Source organism: Sinocyclocheilus rhinocerous, unplaced genomic scaffold (genome assembly GCF_001515625.1).
Source record: "Sinocyclocheilus rhinocerous isolate Xijiao unplaced genomic scaffold, SAMN03320098_v1.1 scaffold287, whole genome shotgun sequence".
NCBI lineage: Eukaryota > Metazoa > Chordata > Actinopteri > Cypriniformes > Cyprinidae > Sinocyclocheilus > Sinocyclocheilus rhinocerous.
In genome coordinates, this window is record NW_015633524.1 from 1633952 (window position 1) to 1642157 (window position 8206).

At 34.2% G+C, this 8206-nt stretch overlaps 1 protein-coding gene across 1 annotated transcript in view; it reads right to left on the reverse strand.

The window, feature by feature from the left end:
* Window positions 1-217: 217 nt before the first annotated feature.
* The window catches only part of LOC107744123 (cytosolic purine 5'-nucleotidase-like), a 13794-nt gene continuing 5805 nt past the window's right edge, over window positions 218-8206 (reverse strand). Inside the window, exons 5-18 of the mRNA XM_016557629.1 lie at window positions 6731-6822; window positions 6595-6652; window positions 5271-5364; window positions 4172-4225; window positions 3935-4018; window positions 3765-3806; window positions 3541-3642; window positions 2315-2381; window positions 2046-2216; window positions 1911-1962; window positions 1568-1628; window positions 1231-1407; window positions 998-1084; window positions 218-866 (exon numbers count right to left, since the gene is read on the reverse strand). Coding sequence (XP_016413115.1) covers window positions 783-866; window positions 998-1084; window positions 1231-1407; window positions 1568-1628; window positions 1911-1962; window positions 2046-2216; window positions 2315-2381; window positions 3541-3642; window positions 3765-3806; window positions 3935-4018; window positions 4172-4225; window positions 5271-5364; window positions 6595-6652; window positions 6731-6822 — 1225 coding nt within the window. The 3' untranslated portion in view covers window positions 218-782. The remainder of the gene's footprint in view (window positions 867-997; window positions 1085-1230; window positions 1408-1567; window positions 1629-1910; window positions 1963-2045; window positions 2217-2314; window positions 2382-3540; window positions 3643-3764; window positions 3807-3934; window positions 4019-4171; window positions 4226-5270; window positions 5365-6594; window positions 6653-6730; window positions 6823-8206) is intronic.

The window sequence follows — 8206 nt, forward strand, 5'->3', positions numbered from 1 at the left end:
ATATATATATATATAAATTTGCCGCTTTAATACAGTTCCTTATCCTCTATGGTCTATTTGTGAAATCAAACGGCTTTGATAATCTTTTAAAAGGCTCCCATGCAGGAACCAACTACTATAGTTCAACTAAATACAACTGAAAATTAACCTTTACACGTGCTAGTCGTATGAGTTCAATTAAGTTAGAAATAAATGACAACAGAAGAAGACTAAAATAAAGCACTTTATTTCATTTGAATATGCTTATGAAAAATAGTAAATACATAAATAGCAGAACATAGAAACAGTTTTAAAGTTACTAATTTGTTATTATATGCACATCCCTGCATTATTGTATAGGAATCAGTCACGTGTGAGGAGATATGATAAACAAATGCAAAAAACAACAACATTTGACCATTGAGACCTCAAAATCCTGCAAACCAGTTTAATGCATTGACTGACATGCAAAAGACTAAATACTTCTATTAAAGGTCTTAATTAAATACACAGAATATAAAAGTTTTATAAAATGGTTAAATAAATATTTTACTCTTGCTTTACAAATAACAACACAAAAGCTTTTAACTTAACATGACATCACAAAAAAACTTGCCAAATTCCGTTTAATCACAATTATCTGCCAGAAGTGGAATATTACTCGAGCTAATACTGCAAATCAGCCACACAAGCGCTGTGTATCAATACACGGTTTTACGGCAGGAATGGAAACTGTAAAAGTGAAACATACACACTAAATATAAAGTTCATATTTACAGCAGTTAAGAAAAAAAAATCAGTCCTCATGTCTCTGTAGATGTAGCCGGGTTACTTCGGGCACAATTATCATCTCGTCCACAGTCACCGCTGTCACACTCACATTGCCGCTGTGTGGGAAAGATGCAATGATAATGTAAATCGCTTTAATATTTAGAAAAGGAAAAAAAAACATAAATTTAAAACAATACTTGGTAATATATAGCGGAATGAGAAATGAAAGTGAATGTGCCATTCAAACCTTGATGTTGGTGGTTTTGAGCATGTGCTCCGACAGCTCTGCCATCTGCTCTTTAGTCTGAGACTCCACTGCGGCCTCATGTGGCAGCTGCAAATAATAGCAAAAAACATTCATAAAACACCAGCACCTGTTCATGATATTTACAGATTTGAAATATATGTATGTTAAATATTAATATTTATAATTAATACAAAACAATTATATTCCAGTCTAATTAGCCAGGACAAGCTTACCAGGACAAGAGGGGCTCTGAAGAGGTAGCTGAAGGGGTAGTTTAGGAGGTTGAGGCAGGAGGTAGAGTATATATCTGCATAGCGCAGTAACTGACTGGCAAAGAGGGTTTTTGTGGAACCACAGCGTAAAAGACTGCCCATTTTCCCATAGCACAGATCCATGCCGTACGTCACCATCTGAAACATGAACAACCTTACAATAACAGTTCTAGCACTTTAAGAGATGACTATAGAGTTTCTCTGGTATAAACACAAAAGTCAGCATATTTTGCATGAAGACGAGCAAATCAGATGTGAAAACATCACAGCAAAGTATGAGATGATCCCCAGAGCTCACCTTTATCCTGTTCTGAATCGCACTAATATCTGGGCACTCTTGACTTCCACTGTCTAAATGCCTGATGGGATAGAATGAGAGGTCAGCTGAGACGTTCATTTGATGTTGATGTTTGTTTGTGTGCGTTTCAGGGTTTTTCTGTCCATAAATACCCAGGAAAAAAGTTCGTAAAGAGACAAAATACGTGAAAAATCTGGAAATATTATAAAATGAAAGCCTATATAATCTATAATAAAAATACAAATCTAATTAATATAAACTAAGAACAGTGCTTTAGCGCCATCTATCGATCAGGTCAAGTATTGCACTTGGTGACTGCGGTGTGAGATGAAGTCATACTCACCGATATAATTCTGCAAGGAAGATGTCAAGATGTTTTAACTCCTCAAACATACCTTTAAAAAGACAGAAGACAGTATTTTTATCCATCCTTTACCAAATAAAGAAATATTGTTTTATTAGATGAGCACACACTCACTGGCTTTGTTGGCCCACACGTGCAGCTCCTTCACAAGCTCAGGAACCACCAGGAAAGTCTTCCAGCCTTGACGTTTCTTTGACTTGAGGATATCGCCAAAGATGTGATCTCCCACATAGAGGATGTCTTTCCCCCTAACATCCAGCAAATCACAGACAATATCAGAAGATCCTAAGAAAGGGGTTGAACAAGGATAACTGACATAAGCCAAAGGAGTGCCTTCATGCAAGCCGAGTGAACCGATCATGATGAGGAGAACATGGGAGTACCTCCTGAATACACTGTCCCATGCTGAAGCTCTCCGGTGTATGTGCCGATACGCAGCTTCCCCGTGTCCTACAACAGGAGGAGGAGATCTGAGTGCAGTCCAAACTTAAACAAACTAGATGTTTGCTCATATTTCACTCAACTCAATATGACTCAATGTTTATGAAATAATACAGTGTACAATGTTACTTGTGTACTACCGTTCAGCTTTTGGGGTTGTTTTTTGAACTAAGGCTGCGTTTAGTTGATATTGTAATATTGTTAAATATTATTTTAATTGAAAATAACAGCTTTTTATGTGAATATATTTTAACATGTAATTTATTCCTGTGATGGAAAAGCTGAATTTTCAGCATCATTCCTCCAGTCTTCAGTGTCACATGATCCTTCAGAAATCATTCTAATATGCTGATTTGATGTAGAAGAGTCACTTTTTATTATCATTATTAATTTTATAAATAATTGCACTGCTTCATATTTTTGTGGAAACTGTGCTACACTTTTTTGGATTCTTGATAAATAGAAAGTAAAAAAATAAATAACAGCATTTATTTGAAATAGTAAATGCGTTTACAATGTTACAAAAGCTTTCTGTCACTTTAGAACAATTTAATGCCTCCTTGTTGAATATTTATTTGAAAATGTATTATTTTCAAAAATGTTTACTTACCTTAAACTTTTGAATGGTAATGTCACAAAAATAATAAGCTGCAAAAAGTGTTAAATGTCTAGGTTTTATGTCACCCCACAAAGATTTTTTATTATTTTATAATAGAATAACATTTCATAATATAATATAAGAATTGATAATATTTAGACCATTATTATGACGGATATCAACTATATCATCTTTTCTTGATGAACACAATTTAATTATAATCAGCATATTTAAAAAATATATTTTTAATAATATTAGGTAATAATATTTGTAACATAATGGTAGGATTTATGTTATTGAGAACAAAACACTTCAATTCACTGCAAAGAGAAATGGGGGGAAATGGACTTTATCGAAAATGTAATGTTTGTAAATGTTTTCATTTTTCTGGTTTTGGGGTCTAGATATGTTCTTGACAGGCTTCAGATTCATATTCTCTCTGCTATTAAATAATCATGCATAATAGCTTTTTTACATAAAGCATTTATTCAGGTTTTTGATCAATTTTTATTTAAACGCGAGTGAAGCTTTGTCTGTGTATATAGGTAGCAGTGCACAACATGAACTCACCGTGTCTACTTGTCGTAACACTGTCCCCCCTGCGAAGAACATGGGCTTCCTCGTGTCCACCACCACCAGATCAAAGTACGAGCGCCACGGTTTCTTGGGGTTCTAGACAACACGAGTCATTTCAGAGTCTGAATATCTTTTATGTGTGTGATCAAGAAGAGTCATAAGCAGTCAACACTAAACACTGGTTTTTGTGTCAGTTATAGAGTGATCATGCTGCTCACCTTAGAGCCAGTCGGAAAATCCAGTAAGTATTTCATAATAGCCTAATTTGAGAAAAGATATAATACAGTGTCATTAAAATGCAATTCTGAATATTAATGATAGCGTGCAATGAAATGCTGCATGTCCGTGGCAGTTTAAATTATTTCTAGGGGTCTGGCGCTCTCCTTACCTCGGTGTAATTGAAGTCGCTGTTGGTGGCCAGAAACAATTTGGCGACCTCTTTGATGTGGCTCAGTAACACAGGAAGACGTGGCTAGATAAAATGATACGTATATGAATGAGTCTTTTGCCACATACAAATACCTATAATCACATAGCAATAATAATGATTAATATACAGGATTTTCTCTCAGGCGATTTGAGAAAAGAGAAAAATATATATATACAGTATATAATTACCACTTACATCTTTGATCACATACTTGTCCAGGTTCTTCAGTGTTCTTTCCTTCAGAGTGCCCTATAGGACAAAAACAACAATGACTGGTTAAAAACACTGTAGTGTGAAACACTCACATTGTATGGAATGATTATATTTTGCTTTTAAAGGCAGGGTAGGTGATTTGGTTCAAAAACTTTTTTTTTTTGTTATGCTGGTTGTCTTCACATCCCGATAACAATCAATATGTTAAGTGGTCTAAATGTATTTCTATGTATTTATATCATCTGTGGAGGACATAGGACCATAAAATGTTCATCCAATCAAATCCCTCAGTCCGAAGGCTACAATAGGCTGTCCTACCTGCCTGTCAACGTATGTATTTGCATACCTCTGTGAACACTGTTCGCGCAGAAATACATCATCAGCGTGGTCCGTTATGCTATTGCAGACCGAGCGAGAATGGAAGTCGTTAATATGTGACCCTGGACCACAAAACCAGTCATAAAGGTCAAGTTTTTGAAACAGATCATCTGAATAAATAAGCTTTCCGCTGATGTATAGTTTGTTAGGATAGGACAATATTTGGCCGAGATACAACTATTTAAAAATCTGAGGGTGCAAAAAATCCAAATATTGCGAAAATCGCCTTTAAAGTTGTCCAAATGAAGTTCTTAGCAATGCATATTACTAATCAAAAATTAAGTTTTGATATATTTACGGTAGGAGATTTACAAAATATCTTCATGAAACAGATTTTTGGCATCAAAGAAAAATCAATAATTTTGACCCATACAATGGTTGGCTGTTGCAACAAATATACCCGTGTTACTTAAGACTGGTTTTGTGGTCCAGGGTCACATATTATGTCCTTTGTACTGTGATGTTCTGGTTAGCCTCTGCTCTGCTTGTGCGCGGTCATGTGTTTTGGAGGCGTGGCTTTGGAGAGTGATTTGCAGGGAAGGTGGGATCTTATGCTTTCAAAGCTAGCTTGCCATTGCTAGCCTCTGCAAAATCACCTACCCTACCTTTAAAGTCATATTTTAATTGGAACTAACTTTGTAAGTAAATTCTTTCACAAGAGGGTAAGTAAAATCGTAAATTTAGTCAATATAAAAATGGTTACCGTGTCGTGAAGGTGATCCATGGCATCCCTCACGTCCTGAAACATGCTTCTGTGTGACATGAACAAGTCACCGTGTTTGAACCCTTTCTGGCAACTAAATGGGAGAGAAAGATTGTAGACACTTATTGGGCATATTTAAGTTTCCAAATAAACCCATCAGGGATAGCAGTTTTTTGCTAGGACTCAGCATGATCAAAATTTGGCTGAAAAAAACAACAACTGTTGTTCATAATCTATTATATACCTCCTGTCATCTGATTGATAAGTTATACTTTTTTATAGGGTGACCATACGTGCCATTTTTACGGGACACGTTCTGGCCAGGATTTCTATATTGCCTAAAATATCCAGGTTTTGCCATTGTTTTCCTGTTTTCATACTTGCTGAAGGTAATGATCTAAAAGTACTTTGACCAATAACATGCAGGACTTGTACATAATTGACCAATCGTGGCACACGAGAAGGTGGGATCTACAGAGAACTGTCATATATCAGGCTTTTGAGGAATGTTTATTTGTTCATCTCCCAATCATCATTGTATTGCACTGCACTATATTTAGCAATAAAACCTACAGAGCTTTTATCTTAAAGCTAAGCAATTAAATATCATCTTACTAATGCATATTATTGGGATAAACGGAGTGAGAACTGATATTTATAAGCATTTTATATAAGCAGTCTGCTATACTGCTATAAAGATATGATTTACTTTACAAGCTAGAATTTCATCATACCTTTTGCCCATATAAATAACAACATCTGCACCAAATTGCATATTTTTGCTCAGTTTGTGCCTCTAAATAACATTTAAGTGTTTTTCCTCATTATGAGCTCCATATTCTCTTATATCACATTATATGAGCCATAAAAGCCTGATGTATCAAATATGATACTCAACAAAAACACATGAAACTTTTTTAAAACATTAAATTAAGTTGTCTGAAGGTTTAAAAAACTATATATATATATACATATATACACAGTATGTGACTATTATTTCATATGACAGGCTTTACAGAGTTAATAAGATTATTTTAAGAGATTTTCATATTTAATCATTTTTTTATATATATATTCATGATTTTTGGCTTGCTAATGCTTTGTTTTCTGGTTGCTAATGTGTTCTGGGTTTTAATGTGTGCTGTGTGAACCTTCTGAAATTATAAAGGTTTATTGATATCCCTAGCTGTAAGCATAAGCAAGATTGATAGTGATGCTTGCTTTAGCAAACATTGCTAATTATGAATATCATTCACATGACTGAGAGACAGTGAAGCTGTAAAAGAGCCATAAATCTTGCAATTATAAAGAATAATTGACTCACTTTTTATATCTGGTGCTTTTGGTGAAGAAGTCAACCAGGCACGCATAAAGATACGTATCTGAGAAAAGGAGAGGGACAAATCTTGTTAACAAAATCAGTTATCCTTTCACACGTCCATGTAAATGTGCCACTGTACCTGATAGGTTGAAGAGCGTGTTGAGGATGTAAAAACGGTCAGTGTCGTCTCTCTGGATGAACTTGTTTGGATAATACTCATCGACCTGTCCGCTGTAAACAGACACATGTTAATGAGAATAACAGCAGGTAAATAAGCTTCCTGACACACCATATATATATATATATATATAAAAAAGCATTTGAAACATGTCGGAAAGCTTGTGACAGAACAATAACAGTTTGTCACTGAGCTGTCCAGCTAATATGTCACAGCAGCTAGTGTTGAGAGAGCGCTAACAACTACTGTTCTCAAACAACTGATCCCTTGCTAAATAAAACCGTGCCCACAATACCCCATGTCGGGTGGCGTCTAATGAAACACCCTTTATTATGCTGTCTTATACATGAGGACACTCAAAGTGCTGATCCATGCTCTGTTTGTCCTCAAGTGTGAGAATAATAATAAAAATAAGAATGATTTTTTTTTGTCCTGATGTTTTGTCCACTGTTTTTAAATCTGAACGTGTAAATATGGTTGTGTATTTTAAAAGAAGTGCCAGAACTCAAATCCTGAAATATGTAGGTGTAAAGCATAAGTGAATGGTCCAGTTATACCTGTCCTCAACATCTTTCATCAGTCTGAGAAGCCCATAGGAATTCAACAACAAAATCTACTCTCCAGAACTCTCTTCTATGGCAGGTGTTGGATATAAATACACTACTAATATGAGTTCATCATGGTTGGGTGGTTGGGTCTCAGACAAGACATTTTCCACAAAAAAAGTGGAAGAGACTTTTTCTTCTTAATCCTGTTGTTCATCCACCTCAGGAGGTCAAATTAAATGTTTTAATATATATAAAATATATATTTTATTATATATACACTACCATTCAACAGTTTAAGTACGTTTTTTATGTCTTTGCTCGCCAAGACTGCATGTCAAAAATACAGTAAAAATATTTATATTGTGAAATATTATTACAGATTAAAATATCTATTCTCTATTTGAATATATTTCAAAATGTAATTTATTTCTGTGATGCAAAGCTGAATTTTCAGCATCATTATTCCAGTCTTCAGAGTCACGTAATCCTTCAGAAATCATTATAATTATAATATGCTGATTTGATGCTCAAGAAACATTTCTTATTATTATCAATGTTGAAAACAGTTCCGTTACTTCATATTTTTTGTGAAAACCATGATACATTTTTTCCCCTAGATTCTTGTATGAATAGAAAGTAGAAAAGAACAGCATTTATTTGAAATCGATCCTTCATAAAATATTTTGTAATGTTAAAATGTTATTAATGTATCCGTATATTAATGTATCCTTGTATAAAATATATAAAAAAAATAAATAAACTTACTGACACTAAGTTTGATGTTAATTTGAATGTTTATATAATGTTCAGTGTTCATGTATAATATATATAAACATTCTGTAATATATATACAGTATATATATATATATATATATATATATATATATAT